Here is a 27,922-nt window from a genome sequence, read left to right on the forward strand (position 1 = left end):
GACCATTTGAAGGTGTCCAATTCAGGGGTATTTAGTCCATTCACAGTGTTGGGCAACCATCACCTCTGCCTACTTCCAGAACATTTCTGTCATCCCTCGAGGAGACCCCGTGCCCATGCACAGTCCCTCCCCCAGTCCCTGGTACCCCCTTGTCTACTTTCTGTCCACATGGGTTTCCCTCTTCTGGAAGTTTCACATAAGTGGAATCATACAGTATTTCTGGCCTTTGTGTCTGGTGAGAAAGTGTGTATCTGGTGCGGGTGGGGGTGGGAAGGTGGAAGAGGAATGTGAGTCTGTGGGGGGAGAAGGCGGCATCTGCAACCCACTGGGGCCTGGGCGGACCCAGCTGTCCTTGCGGCCAACCCGCACTCCCCAGGGCACCTACGTGGCATTGTGGTTCCTTATTGTGGGTGGGAGGGGCGTCCCCCCCAGGCGCGTGGGCCCCTCTGTGCCTCGTAGCTCCCCGTTCCACAGGGGACGTGACCGGCCTGTGGCTCCCAGCGCCCTCCGTCCCTACCAGGGCTCTGCAGACACCCCTTGGCCCCCTGGTGCCACTCCCTTCCCGGCATCTCTTCCCGTCCTCACGTGGGAAGGCGGCCGTGGGTGCTGTTACACGCGGGCTCAGCCAGCCCTGCTCGCACCGCCATCATGGTCCCAAGGGGACAAATCTGGTTTGGGGGTGGGTGCCCCTATTCCACCCCCCCCACCTTGGCAGCCAGATCCCCCAGTTCCCCTTGGGTAAGCTGAGGCAGGCGGTCCCATTCCGGGAGGCTGAGGAAGGCAATCTGACCAGTCCCGGCTTCCATTCTTCCCCTTGCCTGAGGCAGAGCAGAGGGAACGGGGCGGCCCCGGGGCTGGTAGAGGGCATCCAGGCTCTGGGTCTGGCCCTGCCTCCTTGGCAGATGCACAGATCCGACCGTGGGGGGACTTCCCCGGGGTACAGAGGCTCCTGTGCCCTCCTCCCACGGGCTGGGCCCCGAGTCCTGTTCGGATGCAACATGGGAGGGGGGGTCCTGGAGCAGAGCCATCTGGGGTCATTTGCAGGAGGGAGGAAGGCAGCCTGGGCCAGAGCACCTCAGGGCACAGCAGGGAGTGGGTGGCCAAGCCTGACCCTAGGTCCTGGACGTGGGGGACAAGTGTGAGGACGTCAATGGGGCCTTTTGTTTGGCACTGGGAACCCTGGACAGGGGATCGTCCGGCCTCTGCACCAAATCCTTCGTGCTGTCTCTGAAAAGGAAAGGGAGCCCCTGTTAGCCAGCTTACCCAATGGAAATGGTTTCCAAGGGAACCGCCTTCAGGGGGCCCATAGCTTCTGGAAAATAAACTCCTTGGGCCCAATCTTGGGTCCTGGCAGGAAAGGACCTGGAGGTTGGGTGGGGGTGGGTCAGGGAGGGAGTCTTTTGGGGGTCAGGATCGACGGGCCAGTGGGACTGTAAGGGAAGGAGACCCACTTCCTTATAGCCAATGAAGGGACAGAAAAGGCTATGCCATAGTTGGGGGTGGGGTCTCAGGGAGGAGCCCCTTGTCCTAAGTAAGGGCGTCACTCAGATGCTCTTCCTGGCTGCTGGCACTGGGCATCTGGCCTCACGCTTGGCTGGCACAGGCCAGAGTTCCTGTGAGGAGGGGGACTGCACGGCCTTCCTCTTGGGACCTTGGGCCCACAGGAATGTGGAGCTCAGAGAGGGTGGGCGGCTGCAGGGAGAAGTAGGTAAGCTGTCTGGACAGGTGTGAGACTCTGGAACTAGTGACGTCACCAAGGTCAGTAAGTGGTCCCCGATGTTTCCGGGGACCAGCCTGTGCCAGGGGTGGGCTGGGTCCTGAGGACACAAGTGAGAGAGGCTTCATTCCTGATGTGTTTGGTGGGGGGGTGGGGGGTGGGAGGCTGAGTGTGCACGTGTGTGAACGTAAACAACAAACAGGGAAACAAAAAGTGAACTTTCTGAGGTCAGGACGTTGAAGCTGGCAAGAGGGACAAGAGGTCAGCCGTCTCAAAGTGGAGGAGGGAGTGTCGCAGGCAGAGGGGAGAGCAAGTGTGAAGACACTGGCAGGCAGGCTGGAGGTGAGCAGGGCTGGGATGGAGGGAAGGACGGACGGGAAGGAGAGGGAGGGGAGAGACAGGTCAGAAGCCTAGGGTCCGGGAGATGAGCCGGAGGGGTGGATGCTGATCCTTTCTCGTTTACCTTGAACAGTTCTGCAAAGCCCAGGTTTTCACCCAGTTCACACATCAGCAAGAAAGGGGGGACGCGGGGATGCCCCGCCTCCTGCCCGGCCCTCCCTTCCCACTCCTCAATGCCCCCAACACAGAAGCTCTTGCTTTTGTCACTTACCAATACGTCTGAGTGTCCTGTGTCTCTCTCCGCGTCTGTACACTCAGAGCCTCCTCATGCTTCTGTTTTAAAGGAGCATAATTGATTTTACCGACGTTGGCAAATTCCCCTCCCTAAGGCCTGGCCCATTTTGCAACCCCACCAGCGGGTGAGAGTGTCCTGGCGCCCCCGAGCCTTGCCCACAGGGGACGGTCCATCACTCCTCGCCAGGGGACAGACGCAACCCGAGACGGAGTGTGTGTTCTCGCAGTGGGGGCTTTTTTTTTTTAATTTTTAAAAAGTCTTTTCAACCGAAGGGCACCTGGGTGGCTCAGTCATTAAGCTTCTGACTTCGGCTCAGGTCATGATCACGGCTCGTGAGTTCAAGTCCCACATCGTGTGACCTGGAACCCCGCTTCGGGTGAGCCCCGCTTCTCCCTCTCTGTCTCTTTCTCTCTCTCTCAGCCCCTCGCTCACTTGCACACTCTCTCAAAAAAATTTTTTTCAACTGAGGAAAAATTCACATAACAATAACCATTAACCATTTAAAAATGTAGGTTTCAAAGTGGCATTTACTTTGTTCACAATATTGTGCAACTGTGACCTCTGCCTGGTCCCAAAACATTTCCATCACCTCAAAAGGAGACCCTGTGCCCATTAAATAGTCTCTCCTCACCCCCTTCCCCCAGCTCCTGACAACCACTAACCTTCTCTCTGTTTGTATGGATTTGCGTCTTCTGGAAATTTCACATAAACAGAATCATACAATTAAAGATCTATGAACATGGAAAGACACTTCATCTTCATGGATTGGAAGGCTCAATACCGTCAGGGTGTCTCTATTAGGTTTCCATCGCTGTGTAACAAATGAAGCAAAACTCAGTGGCTTAAAACAACACCCAGTCGTTACCTGACCATTTCTGTAGGTCAGAAGTCCAGGCATGATATAAGCGGGGCCTCTACTCAGGGCCTCACGAGGTCGCCCTGAAGGTTGGCTGGGCTGCATTCTCATTGGAGGCTTGGGGTCCTCTCCCAAGCTCATATTGTTCTTGGTAGGGGTCAGTTCCCTGTGACTCCAGGACTAGGTCCCTGTTCTCTCATTGGCTGTGGGCCAGAGAATGCTCTCAGCTCCCAGAAGCCACCTGAGATTCACTGCTACCCCGGAGCCCTCCATAGCCATGTTCATGCTTGGAATCTCTCTCTTCAGGAAAGGCCCCTTTGTGGTTAAGGCCTCACCTAATTAGGTCTGGCCCACCCAGATACGCTCCTTTTTGATGAACTCAAAGTCAACTGGTTAGTAACCTGACCATGGGAGTGATGTCCCATCATGTGTGAAGGGTCTGCTCTGCCTCAAGGGGAGGGGATCATACAGGCTTATATGCTAGGAGGCAGAAATCTTGGGGCCATCTTAGAATTTTGCCCCATGATGACAACTTTCCCCAAAGTGATCTATGAATTCAGTGCAATCCCTACCCCAAACCCCAGCATGCTTTTTTTGTAGAAATTGACAACCTCATCCTCAAAGCATATAGACATGGGAAGGACCCAGAATATCCAAAAAACAATTCTGATTTCAAAACTTACTATGAAGCCACACTAATCAAGGCATGTTGTATAAGTACAAGGATAGGTGTGCAGGTGGATGGCACAGCATCAGGAGTCCAGAAATAAATCCTTACATTTACGGTTAGGAAATGATGCTGGGAGGATGCCTGGGTGGCTCAGACGGTTAAGCATCTGACTTCGGCTTAGGTCATGATCTCGCGGTTCGAGAGTTCGAGCCCCATGTCGGACTCTGTGCTGTCCTTGCAGAGCCTGCTTCAGATCCTCTGGCCCCCTCTCTCTCTCTGCCCCTCCCCCAGTTGTTCTCTCTCTCTCAAAAATAAACATTTAAAAAGAAAGGAAGGAAGGATGGATGGGTGCTGGAGCAGTCAGATATCTGTATGGAAAAAGTGAATTTTAACCCTGATGTCATGGGTTGAATTGTGTCCCCTAGAAAGAAATGTTGCAGTACTCCCCCAGGAGCTTGGAATGTGACCTGATTTGGAGACGGGGTTTTTATAGATGTAATTAAGTTAAGATGGGCTTGTATTGGAGAATGGGCCCCAATCTAATATGACTGGCATCCTAAGAAGAGAGGAGTCGGACACACACATGCAGGGAGCAGGTCATGTGACAACAGAGACTGCAGTGATGTGTCTACTGGCCAAGGAAGGCCACGCACTGCCAGCAACACCAGAGGCTGGAAGAGGCAAGGACGGAGCCTCCCCCTAGAACCTTCGGAGGGAGCTCGGCCCTGCTTTCCCTCCTCTGGCCTCCAGAGCTGTGGGAGGATAAACATCTCTTGTTTTAAACCCCTCAGTATGTGGTACTTTCTTTCGGCAGCCCCAGGACACTCACCTTGTTTGACCATATGGAGAAATGAACTAGACACGGATTATAGGCTGAAAAGTAAGAGCCCAGACTGAGAAAAACATCTAAGTAAAACACAGAGAAAATCTTTGTGACCTTGGGCAGGACACAGAAGACATTAATAATAAAAGGAAAAATGAATAAATTGGACTTCGGGGTGCCTGGATGGCTCAGTCAGTTAAGCGTCTGACTTCGGCTCAGGTCATGATCTCATGGTCTGTGAGTTTGAGCCCTGCGTCGGGCTCTGTCCTGACAGCTTGGGGCCTGGAGCCTGCTTCGGATTCTGTGTCTCCCTCTCTCTCTCTCTGTCCCTCCCTTGCTTGCACTCTGTCTCTGTCTCTGCCTCTCTCTCAACAACAAACAAACATTTAAAAAATTTTAAAAAATAAGTTGGACTTCATAAAAATGCAAACTTTTTTTTTTAAAGTTTACTTACTTATTCTGAGAGAGAAACACAGAGAGACAGAGGGAGGCAGAGAGCATGAGCAGGAAAGGGGCAGAGAGACAGGGAGACACAGAATCCGAAGCAGGCTCCAGGCTCCAAGCTGTCAGCACAGAGCCCGACGTGGGGCTCGAACCCACAGACTGTGAGATCATGACCTGAGCCGAAGTCAGACGCTTAACTGACTGAGCCATCCAGGCGCCCCAAAGCTCATTTTAAAGGGAAGACAGAAAACAAAGGCAATTAATGAAACTGGTTACCTAAAGGAGGAGGGACAGAACCAGGTGGTAGTGGTTCAGGAGGGGATGACATTGCCGTGGGTGTATCTTCTGTGTAATTTTGACTCCTGGACACATGTTGCTGCTTTATATACCTAAAGACTAAAAACAACAAAATGGGGGGAAAGCTAAAATTGAACACAAACAGAAATTATCCCAAGAGTATTTTGTTAAGATTTTTTTTTCAACGTTTTTTAATTTATTTTTGGGACAGAGAGAGACAGAGCATGAACGGGGGAGGAGCAGAGAGAGAGGGAGACACAGAATCGGAAACAGGCTCCAGGCTCCGAGCCATCAGCCCAGAGCCCGATGCAGGGCTCGAACTCACGGACCGCGAGATCGTGACCTGGCTGAAGTCGGACGCTTAACCGACTGCGCCACCCAGGCGCCCCAATCCCAAGAGTATTTTGAATGAATAGCATAACCATATTAAAGGGATACGTGAAAAAGACTATCCAAGCAATCTTTTTTTTTTAACGTTTATTTATTTTTGAGACAGAGAGAGATAGAGCATGAACGGGGGAGAGGCAAAGAGAGAGGGAGACACAGAACCGGAAGCAGGCTCCAGGCTCTGAGCCATCAGCCCAGAGCCCGACGCGGGGCTCGAACTCACGGACCGCGAGATCGTGACCTGAGCTGAAGTCGGATGCTTAACCGACTGAGCCACCCAGGCGCCCCATCAAGCAATCTTTTAAAAAAAAAAAATTTTTTTTTTAACATTTATTTATTTTTGAGACAGAGAGAGAGAGAGCATAAACAGGGGAGGGTCAGAGAAAGAGGGAGACACAGAATCCGAAACAGGCTCCAGGCTCTGAGCTGTCAGCACAGAGCCCGACGCAGGGCTCGAACCCACAGACTGTGAGATCATGACCTGAGCCGAAGTCGGACGCTTAACCGACTGAGCCACCCAGGCGCCCCCAAGCAATCTTTAAATATAGCATTCTTACTTTACACCCTCAGTGTTGACGGAAGACACAAACAACAAAATCCTGCAAATAAATCCCAAACCCCACTCAGTAGGTTTGTCTGTCCTGGGGCTATGGGTGCTGCCTATTACAGGAGGATCACGCAAAGGAGTCAACATATTGACGATGTTGGGAGCTAGGTCTCTGTCTCCCACTACTGGAGAAGGGAGACATAAATATGGACTGGGGAAAGGCTAAGAGCTTTTATTGTGGAATTGGAAGGGAAGGTATCAGTAGTGTGTCCTCCGGATTTGTATATATAAATCTGTCTGTCTATCTATCTCTCCGTCTATCTATCTATGTATCCATCTATCAGGGCAGATATCCTAGCTCTGCCCACTGACAGTGCCTAAGAGCACGATACCCCAGTAGCAACGAGCACACCTCAGCCCCATTTCTTGGTTTCTAAATATTATTCTCCTTGGAAGAATGGCTGATTCCAGGGTTGGGGTGAGCAAAAGTACAAGAAGCATGTGGAAATTCTTGTGCCAAAAGTAATAAAGGACCTAAAGAATTATGGGGCGGGACGCCTGGGTGGCTCAGTCAGTTAAGCGTCTGATTTCAGCTCAGATCATGATCTCACTGCTCTTGGGTTCGGGCCTCACGTTGGGCTCTGCACTGACAGCTCAGAGCCTGGAGCCTGCTTCGGATTCTGTGTCTCCCTCTCTCTCTGCCCCTCCCCCGCTCACGCTCTCTCTGTCTCTCTCTGTCTCTCTCTCTCTCAAAAATAAACATTAAAAAAATTTTTAACAATGATGGGGACATGTCAGAAGGGCAGAGTCGTCAGCTTGAAGGGGCCAAATCTGACACAATTTGAACATCAACATGAATAATGAACAATAACGGGTTATAGTCCACTGAATAAAATGACGGTCCACAAGCCCATATAGATGATGAATACACAGATAAACAGAGGAGCTCTTCCTGATGGCAGAAGGCCATCGAATAAATGTAGGAGGGGTCACGGAGGAAGAAAACCCCTCTCGCGGCTGTCAGAATAATCAGTGATGCAGGCAACGATTATCAATGATTGGGTGACGTTTTGATGAGGAACGGAATATTTACCTAGTTTTAAAATATCTTCCTACAAAGTACTTTTTTGTTAAGTACACTCTACACCCAACGTGGGGCACAAACGCAGAACCCCAAGACCAAGAGTCACACGCTCCACTGACTTAGCCAGCGAGGGGCTCAGCTACAAACTAGTTTTTTTTTTTTTAATCTTTATTTATTTCTGAGAGAGAGAAAGCAGGGGAGCAACAGAGAGAGAAGGAGACACAGGATCCAAAGCCGGCTCCAGGCTCCAAGCTGTCAGCACAGAGCCCGACGTGGGGCTCGAACTCACAAGGTGCTCACAGTGAACGTCACAGGGAGGGGACAAGGCAAAGACACACAGAGAGACGGCCTAGCCTCACAGGGAGAGAGCGTGGGTGTCTTCCCAACACGACACAGCCTGGATCTCACCATGAGAAAACATCAGACAAACCCAAACTGAAGGACATTCTACCAAATACCTGGCCTGCATTCCTCAAAAGTGTCCATGTCATGAAACGCCAAGGCAAGCACAGGAATGTTCCAAATGAAAGGGGACTGAAGAGAAGTGACAACCAAATGCAATGTGCAGTCCTAGGCTGGACCCTGCATCAGAAAAAACAACGTGAACATTTCTGATGTTGACATGTTGTACTGTGGTTATGTAAGTCACTAAAATAATTCTATCGTAACTATACTGTGGTTATGGAGTGCAGGCTGAAACATTTAGCGGTAAAGGGGCAAGGTGTATGCACATGACATTGAATAGTTCAGAAAAATATCAATTTTTTACATAAAATAAATGTTTTATACTATATATATACACACACATATACACGTGCATACATCAGAGAGAGGTGGGGGTGACGGAGAGGGTGAGTGAGAAAGCAAATGGGGCAAAATATGAACTATGGGTGAGTCTGGGTTAAGGGCACATGAGGGCTCTCTGTGCTGTTCTTACAATTTTTCTGTAAGTCCAAAACAATTGCAAATTATAAAATTAGAAGGAAATCAACCACTTCTAGCCAACATTTGAGAGGAAGGCTTAGCCATGGCAATTAGGCAACAAAATAAAATAAAAGACGTCCAGGTTAGAAGGGAAGAAGTCAAACTATATTTTCAGATGATGTAATCTTGTATATGCAAAAGCCTAAGAGATCCCCTAAAAACATATTAGAGGTAATAAACGAGGTCAGCAAGGTTTCAGGACAAAAGGTCATTACGAAAACCAATTGTATTTCTATATACCCTAGCAATAAACAATCCAAACTGAAACTAAGAAAAGAATTCCATTTACAAATAGGATCAGAAAAAATAAAACACTTAGGAATAAATTTAACAAAAGAAGTACAAGGCTTGTACACTGAAAGCTACAAAATATCATCAAAAGATATTAAAAAGGACCTAAATAAACAGAAAAACATCTGTTCAGCCAGATTTCTCCAGAGAAACATAACAGGACACACACACAGAGGATTTATTTTGAGGAATTAGCTCATGCAATTGTGGGGGCTGGCAATTTGGCAGGCTGGAGACTCAGGCAGGATTTCTATGTTACAATCTTGAGGCGGAATTTCTACTTCTCCAGGAAACCTTAATTTTTGCTTTTAAGGCTTTCAATTGAGTGGACCAGACCCACACAAATCATGGAGGGCCATCTGTACTTAAGGTTGACTAATTGTAGACATGGACCACATATACAAAATACCTCCACAGCAACACCTAGATGAGTGTTTGATTAAATAACTGGGGACCATAGCCTAGCCAACTGAAATTAATAAACATAAAATTGATCAACATCCCATGTTCATGGATGGAAAGACTTAATCTTATTAAGATGGCAACACCCCCTAAATTTACCAACAGAGTCAATTTCATCTCTATCGAACTCCCATTGGCTTTTTTTTTTTTTTTTTTGCAGAAACTGACAAGCTTACCTTAAAATCATAAGGAAATGCAAGGGACATTGAGTATCAGGCAAAACACTCTTGGAAAAGAACAAATTCAGAGGACTCACAATTCCCAGTTTCAAAACTTACTACCAAACTACAGTGATCAACACTGTGATATTGGTATAAAGATAGACATATAGATCAATGGAATAGAAATGAAAGAGTCCAGGAATAAACCCATATATCTATTGTCAACTGATTTTTGATGAGGGTGCCAAGACCATTCAATGGGGGAAAGAACAGCCTCTTCAACAAATGAATAGCAGTCACATGGAAGAAAATGAAATTGGACCACAACCTCACATTACATACAAAAACTAACCCCAAAATGGATCAGAGACCTAAACTTAAGAGCAAAAACTATAAAACTCTTAGAACAAAGCATAGGGGTAAATTTTTGTGACCTTGGATTAAGGAATAGTTCCTTAGATAGAACAACAAAAGACAAGCAGCAAAGGAAGGATACATTAGTTGTCATCAAAATCTAAAACTTTTGTGCATCTGAGGACTCTATCAAGAAAGTGAAAAGAGAAACCACAGAATGAAAGAAAATATTTGCAAATCATATATAAGGGATTAATATCCAGAATATATAAAGAACTCCTACAACTTGACAACAACAAAGCAAAAACTCAATTAAAAATGGGCAGAGCTTAGGGGCGCCTGGGTGGCTCAGTCGGTTGAGGGTCCGACTTTGGCTCAGGTCATGGTCTCATGGCCTGTGAGTTCGAGCCCCACATCAGGCTCTGTGCAGACAGCTCAGAGCCCAGCCTGCTTTAGATTCTGTGTCCCTCTCTTGCTCTGCTCCTCTCCTGCTCATGTTCTGTCTCTGTCTCTCTCTCAAGAATAAACAAAACATTTAAAAAATGGGCAGAGCTTGAATAGATGTTTCAGATTGCTTTGTATATCACAGAAGACATGCAAATGGCCAAGGAACTCATGAAAAGATGCTCAACATCATTCGTCATCAGGGAAATGCAAATCAAAACAAGATACCATTTCACACCCACTGGGATGGCTAGAAACAATCAGATAATAAGGGTTTGTCAGAATGTGGAGAAATTGGAACCCTCATACACTGCTGATGGGAATGTAAAATGGTGCAGCTACTTTGGAAAGCTCTTTGGCCATTTTTCTCAAAATGTTAAAAATAGTTATCATGTGACCCAGAAATCCCACTCCTAGGTGGAGGGGAAAGGAAAATGTGTTCATGCAAAAAACTTGTACACGAATGTTCTTAACAGCATTATTCACAACAGCCAAAAGATAGAAAAAGCCCAGATGCTCATCAATTGATGAATGGAGAAATGTGATATATCCGTGTAATGGAATATTGTTTAGCCCTAAAAGGAGACGAAGTCCTGATCCATGCTACAACATGGATGAACCTTGAAAACATTACGGTAAAGTGAAAGAACCCAGACCTGAAAGACGCATGCATATTGTATGAGTCCGTTCATATGAAATGTCCGGAACAGGCAAATCCATAGTCAGAAAGTAGATCAGTGGTTGCCCGCTGGGGAAGGGGGGGGGCTATTTATGAGTATGGGGGTTTCCTTTGGGGGTGATGAAATGTCCTAGAATTTGACGGGGTGGTTGCACAAGTTTGTGAATATACTACAACTCACCGAGTGTTACACCTTAAATGGGTGATTTACGTGATAGGCGCATTCTATCTTAATAAAGCTGTTTACAAAGAAAAGGAAAAAGAAAGCAAGGGAATTAAACCTCCAGATTCCGGGCCGCGGTGGCGGTGGCGGGCTGGGTAAGGGGCCGGGTGTAGATGGCTGACAGCCTCCCGTCCTCGTGCTGGGCACTTGCACGGTATTAGCTACGGGCCCTCCGGGTTATGGATCCTGAGGGGGAGGGTGTCCCGAGCAAGGACCGCGCGGACGTCGGCTGGCGCGCGCCTGGCAGGTCGACGACACACGGCCGCCGGCGCACCGGCAGCAGGTGGCCAGGGGCGCGCCTCGGAGCGCCTGGGCGGGGCGGGGTCTGTGCGCGCCGGCGCAGCGGCGCGCCGGGCCCGAGGGGGTGTGGCGCGGGCGCGCGCCGGTCCCAGGGTTGCCCCAGGCGGCGGGCGGGGAGTAGAGGGAGAGGCACGCGCCGCGGACGCGGCCATTGTGCGAGGGGGGGGTAGGCTCGCTGGGCGGACACCCAGGCGGTTCCTGGGGTCCCCGGCTGCGCGCTGGGCTCCCCCCGGCCCCGGGGTAGGAGCGGCCCTCGGCCGCGCACCCGGCCGCCCGGCCCTCCCTGGGCGCCCCTGCCCGGCGCGGTGGTACGGTCCGGGTTTAAAAGGCCCCGGCGGCCGCGGGCCTGCCCAGTGTGTGGGCGGCGACGGGGGCGCGCGCGGGGCGCGGCGGCGGGGACGCGCGAGTGGGGCCGGTGTGGGGCTCGGGGGCGCGTCCACGTGGCTGGCAGGCGGCCACCCGGAGCCAGCGGCAGCGGAGGGACCGGTAGGTAGGTGGCCTCCATACCCCGCCGCCCGTGAGGGGACGGACTGCTCGGTGGCCCGGGATTCGGGCAGCTCGGAGGTTGGGTTCGGCCTCGAGGGGGTCGGGCCCTACCTCTGCTCTTGCATCTTGGACGCCGGCCTGAGTGGTCCTTCGTGCCCGGCGCCTGCAAAGACGGCCAGCCTGAGCCCAGCTCCCCTGCCCTATGTGGACCCTTTGTGGCTGAGGAGCGGCCCGTCCAAGGATTGCTGGGGCGCCTGCATCCACCGGGGTCCTCGTGGGTCCGTTGAGGAGTGCCCCCGGTGGGGGCTGGGCGAGCCAGGCCAGCAGCACGGTGGGGGGCATCGGGGAGTGGGACCCTGGAGCCGTATCTCTGTGTAGGGCTGTCTCTCTCCTCGGGCAGACAGCTGGGTGTGCCTGTGATGCCCGAGGCTCCCACTTACAGGTGGAGGTTGGGGTGGGGGCTTGGGTGGCACATCCTGCCTCTCCAGGTCTCCCTCCTGACCTCTCCCCTGCCCCCATCTCCATTCCTAGGCCTGTATTCCTGCCGGTTGTGGAGGAGGTGAGGGTGGGATATGGCACCCCCATCTCTTCCGCCTCCCTTTCTTCTCTGGCTGTTGCATTGGGGTCCAGGATGCAGACCTGACAAAAGAGCCCCAGAGAGATGATCAGTCTGAGCTGAAACTCTTCAGTTTCAAGAAGGGCCTGTTCCTTGTTCTATCAAATGCATTTTTTTCTTTTCTATCTCCTATGCATTCTTAGTTTGGTCCCCTGTACCCCCGCCCCCTGAGCTGGGTACCTTGTGTCTCCCTTGGGGCTTGGGCACAGAGAGGGTAGCTCTGAGCCCTGCTCCACTGGGTGCCATGACACTGCTCTGCTGTCTTTGCTGCCTAGAGCTGGCCAGAAAGCTGGGTGTGGCCTGGGGGTGAAGACCTGGCCAAGCTGGGCATTTGGCCCCCACCCCATCTCCCCAGGGCCTCGCTGGATTTAGGGACATTGCTTTCTTTCCATAGGGCTCCTTGCACCGCCCCCCCCCCCCGACACCTCCTGTTCCCCAGCTAACCTCTGGATTTGGAGGGAGAACTGCACAGGGCTCCCTGGGCCATCTGTCTGGCTGTGCCTGAGCACAGCCTGACTTATGTCTGTCTTGGCGCGTGGCTGTGGGGGCAGGCACAACTCGGCTTTGTGTTGCGGTGGGTAGGCCAGACAGCAGGCTCCTGGACAGCCAGCTAGGGGAGGCCCTTGGGGCGAGGAGGCAGCTGGGGCCAGGACTCCGGGTGTGATGGCACCGGGTTCAGTCTCAGATCTGGATGCCTCAGACCTCTGACCTGGGTGTCCTGGTGGCAATGCCACTCTGGAGTGGTGTCCCCCCCCCCCACACACACACTTAGGATTGTTCACTCTCCGCCTTTCCCCTTCCCCCAACTTGGGCGTGGGGCGTCTCTGTGGCCTGGGACTTGCCTGTAGTGGCTCTTGCGTGTGGCTGGCCACCCTAAGCTCCAGGATCTGGTGTTTGGGGTCTCATTCTGGGAGGGCCTCCCACCCTTCCTTTTTCAGCATCTGGCTCTGCTGCCCCCTTGGGTGTGGCCCGGTTGTGGGGAGGCCTCCTGGCTCCTTTCCAGCGGGGGTGGGGGGTGGGGGATGATTGATGGCCCTCAAGCCTGCTTGTGCTCGCTGCTCACTCATGCGCCCTGGTGGAGGCCCTCCTTGTCTCCCAGCCACGGGCACCATCTGGGACTCTGTGGTCCGCTGGTGGAGGAGTGGCCTCCACCCTCTGTGGCATGGTGCTCGGTCCGCTGGAGGCCCTAGGCCAGTGGGGCAGAAGGAAGGCAGGCAGCTTGGGCCTGGGCCTCTGATTTGCGCTTGCTTCTTCTCCCCAGGCCTGTCCTCGGGCGCAGCTGCCAGCCATGCCTGCTGTCTGCCTCCTCTTGCTGGTCCTCCTTGCCGTGGGGGGGGCCCTGGGCAGCGGCAGGCCCTTCCCTGCCTTCTCGGTGACAGACACGACGCTCACACACCTGGCTGTGCACCGGGTGACCGGGGAGGTGTTCGTGGGTGCGGTGAACCGCGTCTTCAAGCTGGCCCCCAATCTGACTGAGCTGCGGGCGCACGTCACAGGGCCTGTTGAGGACAATGCTCGCTGCTACCCACCTCCCAGCATGCGAGTGTGTGCCCACCGCCTAGCACCTGTCGACAACGTGAACAAGCTGCTGCTCATAGACTATGCGGCCCGCCGCCTGGTGGCCTGCGGCAGCATCTGGCAAGGCATCTGCCAGTTCTTGCGCCTGGATGACCTCTTCAAGCTGGGTGAGCCGCACCACCGCAAGGAGCACTACCTGTCGGGAGCCCAGGAGCCTGACTCCATGGCTGGCGTCATTGTGGAGCAGGCTCGGGGGCCCAGCAAGCTGTTCGTGGGCACGGCCGTGGACGGCAAGTCTGAGTACTTCCCCACCCTCAGCTCGCGCAAGCTCATCAGCGACGAGGACGGGGCCGACATGTTCAGTCTGGTGGGTGAGCCCGCTCGCCTGTTCACCTTGTCAGATGGGCTGCCGGGCCCTCTTCCCCTGCTGCCTCTTCTTACCCCTCTCGTCTCCCTCCTTCCTGCACCGGAAGAGCCCTGATCCAGGAGGAGGCCAGCCGCTGAGGCCGGGCCAGGGCCCAGGAGGGTGCTGCTCAGCCCACCCTCGGCGGCCTTTCTGAGCTGCGCTCCTATGACTCTGCAGGCAGAGTGGGATCATGAGGGAGGCCCCAGGGGCGACCGTGTCCTGGGAGCAGGGCCCGGAGTGGGGTTGTGGGGGCCGAGAGGCCAGGGTCTGGGAGGTTGGCAAAGGACACGGGCCTCGTCCCATGCTCTCTCCTGAACCCCCTCCACAGGTGTACCAGGACGAATTCGTCTCCTCGCAGATCAAGATCCCCTCAGACACGCTGTCCCTGTACCCTGCCTTTGACATCTACTACATCTACGGCTTTGTGAGCGCCTCCTTCGTGTACTTCCTGACGCTGCAGCTGGACACCCAGCAGACACTGCTCGACACGGCGGGCGAGAAATTCTTCACGTCCAAGATTGTGCGCATGTGCGCTGGGGACTCGGAGTTCTACTCGTACGTGGAGTTCCCCATCGGCTGCTCCTGGCGAGGCGTGGAGTACCGCCTGGTGCAGAGCGCCCACCTGGCCAAGCCCGGCCTGCTGCTGGCCCAGGCCCTGGGCGTGCCGCCCGACGAGGACGTCCTCTTCACGGTCTTCTCTCAGGGCCAGAAGAACCGGGCCAGCCCGCCACGGCAGACCGTCCTCTGCCTCTTCACCCTCAGCAACATCAACGCCCACATCCGGCGCCGCATCCAGTCCTGCTACCGGGGGGAGGGCACGCTGGCCCTGCCCTGGCTGCTGAACAAGGAGCTGCCCTGCATCAACACTGTGAGCTCGCGCCCGCGCCGCAGGGCCCCGGCCTCAGTGCCCGCACCCTACCCTGGAACGCCGTGTCTTCCTGTCAGGGATTCCCACCCTCGTTGCCCCCGCCCTCTGCGGCTCCCCTTTCTTCCCCGGCCGCCTTCTCACTGTTGACGGGTGCTCTCTGTTCATGAGCTGCCGGCTTCCGGGTGCTCCGCGCTCCTGCTCCTGGGCGGCCCTGTGCCGTCCCGCAGGCCTCGGAGGTGTGTGGTGTGTCCGGGGGCCACCCGCTGCCTCAGCCTCACCCCCCCCTCCCCCGCTCCTCCTCCTCCTCCTCCTCCTCCTGAGCCGCTGGCTTCCTGTGGGGTCCTAGGGCAAGCCGCTGGTCTTGGCTGGTGGGGGGAGCCGGTTCCAGATCCAGCTCCCGTCCGGAATATGGGGTCTCTGCCCTCTGTCCAGCCGGCGCCCCGAAGCTCGGATTCTCACCGCACCCATCCTGTTTCACCAGCCCATGCAGATAAACGGAAACTTCTGCGGGCTGGTGTTGAACCAGCCACTGGGTGGCCTACACGTGATCGAGGGGCTGCCCCTGCTGGCTGACAGCAGCGATGGTATGGCCAGCGTGGCCGCCTACACCTACCGCCGGCACTCTGTGGTCTTCATTGGCACTCGTACCGGCAGTCTGAAGAAGGTAGGGCGAGGGCCGGGGGAGGGGGGACTTCCCGGGCTGGGCCCCAGGAACCTGGCCACGCTCCGCAGGCGGCTCCTCGGCCACCCGCCCTCTCCAACACCAGTGCCCACTGTGGCCTCAGTTGCTGGCTTCCCGTGACACGGACCAGACCGGTCTCGAGGCCTCTCTTCTGGGAGTGCAGGGGCCCTGGCTGAGCCATCATGCTGGGTCCTCAGTTGAACGAAGGAGGAAAAATGTGAATGTAACCCCTTTTGCCCTCTTGTCCCCTCATGGGCACCAGGGCTGCTTCCGTTCCTAGACGGGGTAGCATGAAAGGGGGAGACGCACTCTGGGAGCCCCAGTGTGCTCGCTCCGAAGGGACAGTGGTCAGGAGAGCTGCCACGAGCTCGTCCGGCTCACCTGGCAAATACGGAGTTGTCCCCAGGAGTTCTGGGGTTGGCTGGGGAGGGTTTGTGAAGGGAGCCAGTGACTTCTGGGGGGCCTGGTCTGCTGCCCCTCCTGGGCCCTTGTTTGCATCTCTAACCACTTCACGGAGGCATCGCCCGCAAAGCATACACTTCTCCCACTTAAAGCATACAGTCCGTGGTTTTAGTCAGTTTGCACAGGGTGTAACTGTCAGCATGAGCTCATTCCGGGATGGTGTCTGTCATCCCCCAGAAAGCTCTTCCCCTGCCTATGGCCATCTCGGGAGTGGGCAGGTTGAGAGCTGAGCCGCACCAGGCCCTGGCTTCAGCTTGGCCACGACCTGGAAAGTCCGTGGCTTGACAAGTGGATGTTCTGGGTGTGTGTGGCACCCTGTGGCATCAGGCCAGCGTGTCTCACGGCCCAGGTCCGGGTTGACGGCTCCCAGTATGCCCACCTGTACGAGACAGTGCCCGTGGTGGATGGCAGCCCCATCCTTCGAGACCTGCTCTTCAGCCCCGACCACCGGCACATCTACCTCCTGAGTGAGAAGCAGGTAGGCCCGTGGCAGGCGGCAGCGGGCGGCGGGGTGGGGGCAGGGCGGGTACTGACGCCGCCGTCCCCAGGTGAGCCAGCTCCCGGTGGAGACGTGCGAGCAGTACATGAGCTGCGCGGCCTGCCTCGGCTCGGGGGACCCGCACTGCGGTTGGTGTGTGTTGCAGCACAGGTGAGGGTCATAGGGCCGGGCGGGGAGGAAGGGTCTGCAGGGGTCCTGCTCCTGGGAGGAGCCGGCGATGCCCACTGATTGGGGTGGGCAGAGCGTGCCCTTGCCCACGTACCCATTTCTCCCAGTCGTACCCTTGTGGCCTCTGCCTCCGTCCCCTCCTACTTCATCCAGCTAATGAGCAGAGCCCCCATCCCGAGTGACAGCCCTTAGGGCCCAGGGGACGAGGCCAAAGCATGCTGTTGCCTGGCACTGTGGGCTGGGCTGGCCGTCTCCTCTTCCCTGCGGACATATGTGTACCCTCCCACCGCCCGGCCAGGGCCCTCGGGACAGCTGTATAACGTGCTCTGGCCTAACCCCACGCAGATGCTGCCGTGAAGGAGCCTGTCCGGGTGCTTCCGCCCCCCATGGCTTCGCCGAGGAGCTGAGCAAGTGTGTCCAGGTGCGGGTCCGGCCCAACAATGTTTCAGTGACGTCACCCGGGGTGCAGGTAAGTGCTGTGATGGGTGGGGGCGCGTGGGCCCGCGTGTGTGTGTGTCGGGGGGGACACCTCCCGCTCTGACTCCTCCGCCTTCCCCAGCTGACCGTGGCCGTGCGCAACGTGCCAGACCTCAGCGTCGGCGTGAGCTGTACCTTTGAGGAGGTGGCGGAGAGCGAGGCCGTCCTGCTGCCCTCCGGGGAGCTGCAGTGCCCGTCGCCCTCCCTCCGGGAGCTGCGGGCTCTCACCAGGGGGCACGGTCAGTAGGCTGGGGCTTTCCGGGATGGGGACGCTCTGCGTCCCGGGCCTGCTCACGGCCACCCCTGGGCTCGCCACAGGGGCCACGCGCACTGTGCGGCTGCAGCTGCTGTCCAAGGAGACTGGCGTGAAGTTCGCCGGGGTCGACTTCGTCTTCTACAACTGCAGCGTACTCCGGTCGTGAGTACTGGCATCTCTGACCTCTGTCCCCACACCCCTCCGTCCCCTGCTGTGTTGTGTGGGCCTCAGGTGGGCCCCGGCGCCTCCTCCCTGGCGCTTCCCGTGTGCCCCGTGGGCGAGTGGTGAGAGCGCGGCCTGGTCTTCTGTGTTATTCGCGAAGCCTCTCCCTGCAGGTGCATGTCCTGCGTCGGCAGCCCGTACCCCTGCCACTGGTGTAAGTACCGCCACGTGTGCACCAGCCACCCCCAAGAGTGCTCCTTCCAGGAGGGCAGGGTCCACAGCCCTGAGGTGAGGCGGGTGCCGTGCGCGAGGGGGCTGGGCTCCATGTGGGCTGGCCTCTGGCTTTTCTGCCTTTGTTCTCATTGCTTTCCCGGAGCCTCTTCAGTTCGGGGCCAGCCCAGCTGGGCCCAGATGGCAGCGGTGGGTGTGTGGCTGACGGGCGGTCTCCCCGCAGGGTTGCCCTGAGATCCTGCCCGGCGGGGACCTCTTGATCCCAGTCGGCGTCATGCAGCCCCTTACCCTGCGGGCCAAGAACCTGCCGCAGCCGCAGTCAGGCCAGAAGAACTACGAGTGTGTAGTCCGGGTGCAGGGGCGGCAGCAACGGGTGCCGGCCGTGCGCTTCAATAGCAGCAGCGTGCAGTGCCAGAACGCGTCGGTGAGGCCCCCTCCCGCGGGGCGTGCTGGTCGTGCGGGTCTGCGCCCGGCTCGCTGCTCAGAGAGCTCGACGTGCCTCTGGCAGGGGACCTTCTGAGCACCTCTGCTCTGGGGTGACGCGGGTCCCTCTCTCCCAGTACTCCTACGAAGGCGACGAGTACGGTGACACCGAGCTGGACTTCTCCGTGGTCTGGGATGGCGATTTCGCCATCGACAAGCCTGCCACCTTCCGAGGTGCGGGGCAGCATGGGGCTGTAGGGCCTGGGGCACGGTGGGCGCGAACTGGGGCCAGGTGCGGCAGGGGGACCCCGCATCGGGGTCCTCGGTGCCCCCGGCGCCCCGCGGCCGCCCCCAGCGGTGCCCTCTGCCCGCAGCTCTCCTGTACAAGTGCTGGGCACGGCGGCCCAGCTGCGGCCTCTGCCTCAAGGCTGACCCTCGCTTCAACTGCGGCTGGTGCGTCTCGGAGCACAGGTGCCAGCTGCGGGCCCACTGCCCGGCCCCCAAGACCAACTGGATGCACCCGAGCCAGAAGGGCGCCCGCTGCAGCCACCCTCGCATCGCCCAGGTCAGCCTCCCCGGTCTCCTTCCGTCTGCCAGGCACCCACGAGTCTGGGCTCACCCTCGCCTATCGTCCTGCTCTGCAGATCCACCCGCTCATGGGGCCCAAGGAGGGAGGCACTCGGGTCACCATCGTGGGTGAGAACCTGGGCCTCAGCTACCGGGACGTGGGCCTGCGGGTCGCAGGTGTGCGCTGCAACCCTATCCCCTCCGAGTACGTCAGCGCCGAGAGGTGAGTGCGGCCGTGTGGGCGCCCGAGCCCTGGGCTGTCTGCCCCCAGCCCTGACCTTCTCTCACCCATAGGATCGTGTGTGAGATGGGGGAGTCGCTGGTGCCCAGCCCACCGCCGGGGCCCGCGGAGCTCTGTGTGGGCGACTGTTCTGCTGACTTCCGCACACAGTCCGAACAGCTCTACAGTTTCGTGGTGTGTGGGCTGCCCGTCCTTCCCCCTCCCCTTCCTTCTGAGACCCCTCCCCTCCACCCGCACCGGGCCACCTCCTCCCTCTCCTCAGGGCCGCTTCTCCCACAGACACCAGCGTTTGACCGCGTAAGTCCCGGTCGGGGCCCGGCTTCCGGGGGCACACGGCTCACCATCTCCGGGAGCTCTCTGGATGCCGGCAGCAGGGTCACAGTGACTGTGAGAGATGGCGAGTGCCAGTTCGTGAGGTGGGCGGGGCCCCATCAGCTCTGGCCTGGGCACTGGGTAGGGGGCCACAAGGGCAGGGTGAGTCATGGCCCTGGGCTACCTGCTCTCAGCGCCCCACTTACCAACAGGAGAGACGCCGAGACAATCGTGTGTATCTCACCCGTGTCCACCCTGGGCCCCAGCCAGGCCCCCATCACCCTGGCCATCGACCGTGCCAACATTTCTAGTCCCGGCGTCTTCTACACCTATACCCAGGACCCTACGGTCACACGCCTTGAGCCCACCTGGAGCATCATCAAGTAAGACCTGAGGAGGAGTGTGGGTCGGGGACTGTGTCCCTGAGCTCCTGTCCCGGGGCCTCGCTTGGTGACTGGGGCCCAGGGCATCAAGTTACGCGTCCTCCAAGCCTCAGCCCTCATTGGCAGAGGGGGGCAGGGTCCTCCCAACAACATGGCACCTGGCATTCACCCAGTGACCTGGGGTGGGGGAGGCCCCGGGCTCCATGGCAGCTGTGATAACTCTCTGGAGGCCAGGCTGGGAGCAGTGGCAGAGGGAGCCTGAGGCCCCTCCCCCGCTGCCCCCAGTGGAAGCACTGCCATCACTGTGAGCGGGACCCACCTACTGACCGTCCAGGAGCCCCGGGTCCGGGCCAAGTACCGAGGCATCGAAACCACCAACGTGAGTGCCAGCGGTCCTCGCCCTGCCCCTAACCCTGCCACCTGTGGCTTCATGTGCCGGGCTGCCCTCCCTTGTCCCTGCAGACATGCCAGGTGATCAACGATACCGCCATGCTGTGTAAGGCCCCCGGCATCTTCCTGGGACGGCCCCAGCCACAGGCCCAGGGTGAACACCCTGATGAGTTTGGCTTCCTGCTGGATCATGTGCAGACGGCCCGCTCCCTCAACCGGTCCTCCTTCACCTACTACCCTGATCCCAGCTTCGAGCCACTGGGGCCCTCCGGTGTCCTGGATGTCAAGCCTGGCTCCCACGTAGTGTTGAAGGTGCGAGTGGGGCGCAGTGGACCAGGAGAGGCCGGGAGGTGGGGAGCCCTGGCTGACCGCACCCTCCACCCACAGGGCAAGAATCTGATCCCCGCAGCAGCTGGCAGCTCCCGCCTCAACTACACGGTGCTGATCGGGGGCCAGCCATGTGCGCTCACTGTCTCCGACACACAGCTCCTGTGCGACTCACCTAGCCAGACGGGCCGGCAGCCTGTCATGGTGCGTGGGAGGTGGGGGAGGCCACTGGGTGGGCGTGGGGGTCAGCTCACAGTGGGGTTGTCCCTGCAGGTACTGGTAGGTGGCCTGGAGTTCTGGCTGGGTACCCTGCACATCACGGCCGAGCGGGCGCTGACTCTGCCGGCCATGGTGGGCCTGGCGGTGGGCGGCGGGCTCTTGCTGCTGGCCATCACCGCTGTGCTGGTCGCCTATAAGCGCAAGACTCAGGATGCAGACCGCACGCTCAAGCGGCTTCAGTTACAGATGGACAACTTGGAGTCCCGCGTGGCTCTGGAATGCAAGGAAGGTGCCTGGGATGGTGGTGTGGTGCAGGGTGGGTGGGCTGGGAGCCTCTCCCCTCCCGCTGCGCTCATTCTTCCTCCCCGCCCTCCCCAGCCTTTGCTGAGCTGCAGACGGATATCAATGAGCTGACCAACCACATGGACGGGGTGCAGATCCCTTTCCTGGACTACCGGACCTATGCCGTTCGCGTGCTCTTCCCGGGCATTGAGGCCCATCCGGTGCTCAAGGAGCTGGATGTGAGTCCCCAGCTCGCCTGCCCGGCCCTCATCCCCTGCCATGCCTCCCCCACTCTCTGAGACGCCCTGTCCCTCCCAGACTCCCCCCAACGTCGAGAAGGCCCTGCGCCTCTTTGGACAGCTGCTGCACAGCCGCGCCTTCGTGCTCACCTTCATCCACACGCTGGAGGCCCAGAGCAGCTTTTCCATGCGCGACCGTGGTACCGTGGCCTCGCTCACCATGGTGGTCCTGCACAGCCGCCTCGATTACGCCACGGGGCTGCTCAAGCAGCTGCTGGCGGACCTCATAGAGAAGAACCTGGAGAGCAAGAACCACCCCAAGCTGCTTCTGCGCAGGTAGGTGCTGCAGGGCCGCGGCCCCGCCTCCTGCCGGCCCCACTCCCACCAGGCCCGCTCCTGCCTGGGGAGCAAGGTGGGTGGGCCCCCTCTCCAGTCTGGCCCAGCGCCCCTTTTGCCCTAGGACCGAGTCAGTGGCTGAGAAGATGCTTACCAACTGGTTCACATTCCTGCTGCACAAGTTTCTGAAGGTGTGCTGGGCGGGTGGGCCGGTGGGCAGGGCGACCCGGGGAAGCGGCTGGCGGGCGGGCGGGCAGCGTACGTGTGCCCGCCCCTGGCTGCAGGAGTGTGCCGGGGAGCCGCTGTTTCTGCTCTACTGCGCCATCAAGCAACAGATGGAGAAGGGCCCCATCGATGCCATCACGGGCGAGGCCCGCTACTCCCTGAGTGAAGACAAGCTCATCCGGCAGCAGATCGACTACAAAACGCTGGTGGGTTGGTGGTCGGGTGGGCAGGGCCTCAGGCATGACGGCACACCTCGTCCGGGGTCCAGCCTGTGGTTCCCCTCACCCGCAGACCCTGCACTGCGTGTTCCCGGAGAGCGAGGGCAGCACTCAGGTCCCAGTGAAGGTTCTCAACTGCGACAGCGTCACCCAAGCCAAAGATAAGCTGCTGGACGCTGTGTACAAGGGCGTCCCATACTCGCAGCGCCCCAAAGCCGAAGACATGGACCTAGGTGACCTTGCCTCTTCCTCCCGGCCCCCACCCTGTGGCCACATTACATTGACTGCCATTCCCGCTCCCTGCTTGGGCTCTGTCCGCTGAGGGAGGTGGGCCCCGGGGCCCAGGGTACTCTGGGAAGGACCTCAAGGGCTGTCTGTGGCCTACAGAATGGCGCCAGGGCCGTATGGCCCGAATCATCCTCCAGGATGAAGACGTCACCACGAAGATTGAGTGTGACTGGAAGAGGGTCAACTCATTGGCCCACTATCAGGTGAGGGGCTAGGAGCCACCTGGGGGCCATGGCCCCGCCCCGAGGACACAGTCCCTCCTTGGGGAGCCTCGGGTACCTCCGACATGCACACCGCAGGGTCCGGGTAGGTGGTGGCTCAGGCCCGTTGGCTCCCCAGCCTCCTGTGCTGCCCCCCTCTGTCTCTGTGGTTTCCAGGTGACAGACGGCTCCTTGGTGGCACTGGTGCCCAAACAAGTGTGTGCCTATAACATGGCCAGCTCCTTTACCTTCACCCGCTCGCTCAGCCGCTACGGTAGGTGCCTCCAGGGTGATGGCCTTGATTGGCCTTGTGCCCTCTGAGGCTGTGTCAGCCATCCTGGGGAGCCCCCTCTCTGAGTGGCCACCATGCTTCTGGTGGTCGCCCTGGGCCTTGCCCTTGGGAGACGTCCACTTTCATAGAGCCTGGAGGTGGGGTGGGCCGGTAAGAGTAGGCAGCCCCCTTAGCCTGCTGGGCTCCTGGAACAGAGGTGGGCAAGAGCCGTGGCGATGACTGGCATGGCCCCACTGGCCTAAAAGGCATGCCTGTCCCCTGCCCCAGAGAGCTTGCTGCGCACAGCCAGCAGCCCCGACAGCCTCCGTTCTCGGGCACCCATGATCACGCCTGACCAGGAGACTGGCACCAAGCTGTGGCACCTGGTGAAGAACCACGACCATGCTGACCACCGCGAGGGGGACCGCGGCAGCAAGATGGTCTCAGAGATCTACCTGACTCGACTCCTGGCCACCAAGGTGTGGGCCTGCCCTGAGCCACCCTGGCCTCAGCCCAGACATCTTCTAGCCCGGCCTTGGCCCTGCGGTTGGTCCGGCCTGCCCTGGGGGTAGGCCACGGGGTTCTTCAAATCTGGTGCGCCTTTCTTAAGGCCTGAGGCTGGGGCAGGGCCCGTCTGGGGCACTGTCCCTGCAGGGAAGCTCCTTGCCCCTCTGTCCCCCTGTTCTGCTGTGGGGCCATCCCAACCTGACCTGTGCTCTTGCCGACCCCTGCAGGGCACGCTGCAGAAGTTTGTGGATGACCTCTTCGAGACCGTGTTCAGCACGGCTCACCGAGGTTCAGCCCTGCCCCTGGCCATCAAGTACATGTTCGACTTCCTGGATGAGCAGGCCGACCGGCGCCAGATCAGCGACCCTGACGTGCGCCACACCTGGAAGAGCAACTGGTACCGCCTTGTGCTGGGCCACTGCTGGCCCCCCTGGGGATGGGCGGACAGAGGAAGGGAGGACACATGTGGCTGTGCCGGCACTCAGAGACCAGGGGGGTGGGTGACTGACGGGGGCTGGAGTGGCCATCCAGGCAGGAGAGGGCCTGCATCAGTCGCCCCTCAAGCACAGAAGGGGAGTTCGGTTGATTCCGGATACGGGCCCCGCTGGGCCATGTGGGAGGCCGGGAGTGGGGCCGGCACAGAGCAGAGGTGCTGACGGCCAGGCCCATGTGGTGGCCGTGGCGCGGGGTGAGATGCAGCGAGGACGGAAGGCTGTTTGCTCTCATTTCTAACTGCTTGAAGTCTGGCAGAAACTTAAAGAAAAGGCCGCTAACCCGAAATGTGTCACACTTGCTGCTTGTGGGCAAGATGTGCACAGGCCAGGCAGGAAGCGTAGAAGGGAGCACTGACGGGATGGGCTTCAGGTGCCTGTCCCTCTATCCAGCCTGCCCCTGCGCTTCTGGGTAAACGTGATCAAGAACCCCCAGTTTGTGTTCGACATCCACAAGAACAGCATCACGGACGCCTGCCTGTCAGTGGTGGCCCAGACTTTCATGGACTCCTGCTCCACGTCTGAACATCGCCTGGGCAAGGACTCGCCATCCAACAAGCTGCTCTACGCCAAGGACATCCCCAACTATAAGAGCTGGGTGGAGAGGTGGGCTGGGAGGGGAAGCAAGGCCTGGCAGCCCCGTGCTGGGTCAGCTTGGGGAAAAAGTCCCCAGAGACCGGCCTGACTGCCAGGGCAGGGGCTTTGGTGGCACCTGCCTTTGTGACCTACTCAGGGTCCCAACAGGTACTACCGGGACATTGCAAAGATGGCATCCATCAGCGACCAGGACATGGACGCCTACCTGGTGGAGCAGTCCCGTCTGCATGCCAGTGACTTCAACATCTTAAGCGCGCTCAGTGAACTCTATTTCTATGTCACCAAGTACCGCCAGGAGGTGCGTGCCAGTCTCGCGGGCCCCCAGTCGTTAGGCCCTGATGGTGCGGTCAGTGGCAAACACAGGGGGGCCCTGTGAGGGTGAAGGGCACTAGAGGGTGGTGGAGGGGACAGAGGGGGCACGGACCCCATCTCTTAGATCGCTCGCAGCGCCTCCCCTATTCAGCCCCCAGGCTAGCACAGGTGATGCTTTCCAGAGATGCTGGGATTTGAGGGGGCTAGGAGAGAAGCCACTGGCCAGAGAACGAAATTCTGCTCGGGCAAAAGTAAAGGTCCAGGGAAGGGGTGGGCTGAGGGGCCAGGGTGGGGCCAGAAGGTAGGCAGGGCCAGCACCTTATCCAGCCCATGGCATTGGTGACACCACACTTCAGTAGACAGGGAACATAGAGGTATGGATCTGAGATTGTATTATTGCTGGAAGTAAGAACCTGTCAGCCAGGACATAGCCCAGAAAGCTCTGAGCCTGGATGAGCTCACCAAGGGCAGCCGAGAGCCAGTGTAGGGGTACAAGTGGCCCACGCACTGAGTCCTGGGGTCCTGGGACACTCAGAGGTGGCAGAGAAGACAGGGAGCCAGCAGCAGAGACTGAGGAGTGGAGGGAGGGACCCCAAGACTGCAGGGTGGCCTCCTGGAACAGGACACACACACACACACACACACACACCTGGGGCAGGAAGGGGGTGGTCAGGAGGGAGAAAAGTATGATTGGCTTCCTGGGGTGCTACTGATGGTCAAGGGCAATGAAGCCCTAGAAGGTTGCCCCATTTGGCAAGGAGATCCTGGACCAGCAAAGACAGGGTTGGATGCGGGTCAGGAGGGGATGAGGAAGTTGGGTGCGGGTTGGGATGGGGGTCAAGAGGGGACAAGGAAGTCAGGTGCAGGATGGGGGCGGGTGTCAGGAGAAGACGGGGAGACCAGGAGGGGATGGGGAGATTGGGTATGGGGTGGGGGTCACAAGGGGTGGGGAGGTTGGGTGGGGGTGTGGGTCAGGAGGGGAAGTGAAGATTGGGTGCAGATTCCGGATCAGGAGGGGACAGGGAGATCAGGTGCGGGGTTGGGGTTCAGGAGGGGATTGGGGAGATGGGGTGTGGGCCAGGAAGGGACGGGGTGTTTGGGGACAGCGGGTCCAGCCCACTCCCGGGAAGGGCCGCACTGTGGCCGCCGAGCAGAGAAGGCGGTGGCTTCGGGGTGGCCAAGTCGCAGCGTGTGCAGAGGTGGGGGGCTGCAGCCCTTCCCACGTGCCGGGGACCCGCAGAGAGCGGGGTGCGTGGACGCAGGAGGGACAAAAGAGCTCAGGCAGGGGAGGACGGCTTGGCAAGGGAGGGAGCGGCCCCTCCTCGCCAGCCCGGCTCCGGGGGGGCCCTCCTCCCCCAGGTCCTCACCGCTCTGGACCGAGACGCCTCCTGTCGGAAGCATAAGTTGCGGCAAAAACTGGAACAGATCATCAGCCTCGTGTCTGGCAACAGCTAAGGGTGGCGGAACCGGTGAGGAGGGGGCGTCCCAGGCCTGAGGTGACCTCGGGGCCGAGCCCTGGATCGGGTGGCACGGGGGCGGGGATGGGGTGGTCACCGGACTCTCGTGCCCTGCGCACACCCGGGCCCCCTTCATTAGTGCCTTTCTTTGGGCCCTGCGTGGGGGCGGTGGTGACGGGACCAAGGGTCCTGACCCTGGCAGCAGCAATATCCCCGCCCTCCTCCCCTTGTGCCCCCGGGTCGTGCCAGCCCCTGCCCCCTCTTCCTGTTTATACCCCCAACCACCTATTTATTTAATTTATCTGCACCTCACCGTGTCCGTCTGTCACCACGTGCCCCTTCTCTGGGATGTGGACAACCTCACGCCCCTTCTGTCCTTGGGTCGTCCTGGCTCCCTGGTGGCACGGTCAGCCTCGGCCTCGCCTCTGGCACCTGCCCCTGGCCGTGGCCGGCCCCGCCGGGTCCGAGCAGGGGCCCCCGACACCAGCAGCACTTGATGGCGAGGAGGGGGGCGCCCAGGGTGATGCGGCGAAGCCGTCCCCAGACTGTGGCTGCGCCCAGGGGTCTCCCCGCGGCTGGGTCCCGGCATCCCCTCCGGACTTCTCGGGGGTCGGACCGTACCTTTCTCGGGCGCCCTGTCCCCAGCACCTGGGGAGCTATGAGCGGGTTCGTGCCAGGGCCCCACGTGGGCCTGGGGGCTCTGGAAGTCTCCTTCTCCAGGCCCGAGCGCCCAGCTTCCTCGGCGTGGTGCCCGCTCAGCCCGGACCCCTCACCCCCGCTGCCCTGTCCTGCGCCCGCCCCGAGTGGCCGAGGCGGCAGTGCCTTACCCCTCTGTTCCCTCTTCCCCCTCCGAGGAATCTGGCCCCGGCGCGTGGTCCCGGAAACCCAGCTGTCCCCTCTGTTTTGGCATGAGCTTCTTTGTCGTTGTTCCTGGAACCTTGTTTCTGAATTAAACGTCGGGAAAACGGTGGCAGTGTGTGGCAGGTGGGTGGTCGGCGAGCAGGGAGGCAGGTGGGGAGGCTGTTGGACTCTGGAGGAGCTGGGTTCCCTTTGTGGGAGGAAGGGTGACCCGTTGCACGGGTCCCGCGCATCTGAGGAGGTCCAGGGCCACGTCCGATCCGTGCCAGCAAACCCCGGTGGCTCTCCCGTCAAGATCCGGTCGGAACCCGTTCCCTTCTCCCCACCTCCACTGGCCGCAGCCTGGGGGTCTCTCGCCTGCGTGCCAGTCTCCCCACTTCTGTCCTGCCTGCCCTCGTCCCCTTCCCAGCGCAGCAGGCACTGCGACTGTGGTGGTGGTTCCAAAACTATGCATTTGCCCAAACTCCTAGGCCTGTACACTCACAAAGGGGAAGGCTGAGAGGATGGAACTTAGCCCTCACTTCAAACACAAACAAGTAAACAAAAAGGCGAGGTAAACAGTCAAGAGAAAGCTGCTTGATCCAGGATAAG

General features: G+C 58.5%; 1 protein-coding gene and 1 long non-coding RNA gene across 6 annotated transcripts; one reads left to right on the forward strand and one right to left on the reverse strand.

The window, feature by feature from the left end:
- Positions 1–252: 252 nt before the first annotated feature.
- Positions 253–11,320, reverse strand: LOC123383340. Its single transcript, XR_006592940.1, has 3 exons — positions 11,116–11,320; positions 2,328–2,389; positions 253–1,227 (listed from the first exon to the last, which is right to left on the reverse strand). It is a non-coding gene; the product is annotated as an uncharacterized LOC123383340 (long non-coding RNA).
- A 157-nt stretch (positions 11,321–11,477) lies between these two features.
- Positions 11,478–27,443, forward strand: PLXNA3 (plexin A3). Of its 5 annotated transcripts, none has more exons than XM_045050646.1 (34): positions 11,478–11,843; positions 13,721–14,344; positions 14,712–15,251; positions 15,733–15,915; positions 16,745–16,873; positions 16,944–17,044; positions 17,408–17,531; positions 17,622–17,778; positions 17,858–17,957; positions 18,131–18,245; positions 18,412–18,612; positions 18,749–18,845; positions 18,986–19,176; positions 19,256–19,401; positions 19,473–19,593; positions 19,699–19,835; positions 19,944–20,114; positions 20,400–20,493; positions 20,577–20,816; positions 20,892–21,035; positions 21,105–21,339; positions 21,429–21,571; positions 21,651–21,907; positions 22,032–22,098; positions 22,192–22,338; positions 22,424–22,583; positions 22,738–22,841; positions 23,016–23,112; positions 23,398–23,588; positions 23,844–24,013; positions 24,501–24,713; positions 24,852–25,002; positions 26,376–26,485; positions 26,885–27,443. In XM_045050646.1, the coding sequence occupies exons 2-33, from the start codon at positions 13,748–13,750 to the stop codon at positions 26,469–26,471; spliced, it is 5,619 nt and encodes a 1,872-aa protein (XP_044906581.1). In that variant the 5' UTR covers positions 11,478–11,843; positions 13,721–13,747; the 3' UTR covers positions 26,472–26,485; positions 26,885–27,443. The 5 variants fall into 5 exon arrangements, with proteins under 5 accessions (XP_044906581.1, XP_044906582.1, XP_044906583.1 ...); XM_045050647.1 differs by having other exon boundaries at positions 27,328–27,443; XM_045050648.1 differs by having other exon boundaries at positions 11,478–11,847; positions 26,376–27,443.
- Positions 27,444–27,922: the final 479 nt, after the last annotated feature.

This window comes from Felis catus, chromosome X (genome assembly GCF_018350175.1).
Source record: "Felis catus isolate Fca126 chromosome X, F.catus_Fca126_mat1.0, whole genome shotgun sequence".
Classification (NCBI taxonomy): domain Eukaryota; kingdom Metazoa; phylum Chordata; class Mammalia; order Carnivora; family Felidae; genus Felis; species Felis catus.